Source organism: Condylura cristata, unplaced genomic scaffold (genome assembly GCF_000260355.1).
Source record: "Condylura cristata isolate star-nosed mole 26May11 unplaced genomic scaffold, ConCri1.0 scaffold00032, whole genome shotgun sequence".
Taxonomy (NCBI): domain Eukaryota; kingdom Metazoa; phylum Chordata; class Mammalia; order Eulipotyphla; family Talpidae; genus Condylura; species Condylura cristata.
The window spans coordinates 19550064-19550679 of record NW_004567133.1 but is presented as its reverse complement, the minus strand read 5'-3'; the positions used below and the strand labels follow the sequence as shown (position 1 = coordinate 19550679).

At 76.9% G+C, this 616-nt stretch overlaps 1 protein-coding gene across 1 annotated transcript in view; it reads right to left on the bottom strand.

Annotated features, from left to right (window-relative positions):
- Positions 1-616, bottom strand: part of SLX4 (SLX4 structure-specific endonuclease subunit) — a 13261-nt gene that overhangs the window by 2803 nt on the left and 9842 nt on the right. The window contains exon 10 of the mRNA XM_012731676.1: positions 8-611. Coding sequence (XP_012587130.1) covers positions 8-611 — 604 coding nt within the window. The remainder of the gene's footprint in view (positions 1-7; positions 612-616) is intronic.

The window sequence follows — 616 nt, the reverse complement described above, 5'->3', positions numbered from 1 at the left end:
TGGGGGCTGCTGGTGCCCAGGGGGACCGCGTGCCCAAGGTTCAAGTGGTCAATGGGGATCGGGGAGAGGGGCTCCACGGGCCAGCGGCCGTCTTCTCCGGGCGCCGGGGGGTCGCTGTCCGGCAAGGGGCTGCTGCTGGCCCGCGGGGCGCCTGCCTCCGGCTCGTCTCCGCTGTCGTCGACCTCCACCACCTCCGTGGCTGGGGCTTGCTGTGCCGGGCCGGGCTGCGGGGGGGTGTCGGGGAGGCCGCCCACAAGCGGCCGGGGGGCCAGAGGAGGGGTGCGCCTGTGGCCCCGGGGCCGGGGGCTGCCCGGGCTCCTGCAGACCAGCCCGCCGCAGGGGGGGTTCCCGGGAGCCGCTGGGGTGAGGCGCGAGGCTGAGACCTGGGGTGCGGGCACCGGAGCCTCTGCTGCGGCCTCGGGGCGGCCCTTCGGCTCCAGCACGGGCCTGGGCTTGGGCCGCGGTGCCTGGCCAGCCGGCAGCCTGGCCCTGAGGCCCCGGACCTGGGTCTGCGAGGAAGAGTCGCGGCTTCTGGCGGCCAGCGGGGTGGCGGGCCCCAGCCACGAGGCGTCTGAGCTGCTGTCCTCATCGGGGCCACTCTGGAGGCCGCACAGCA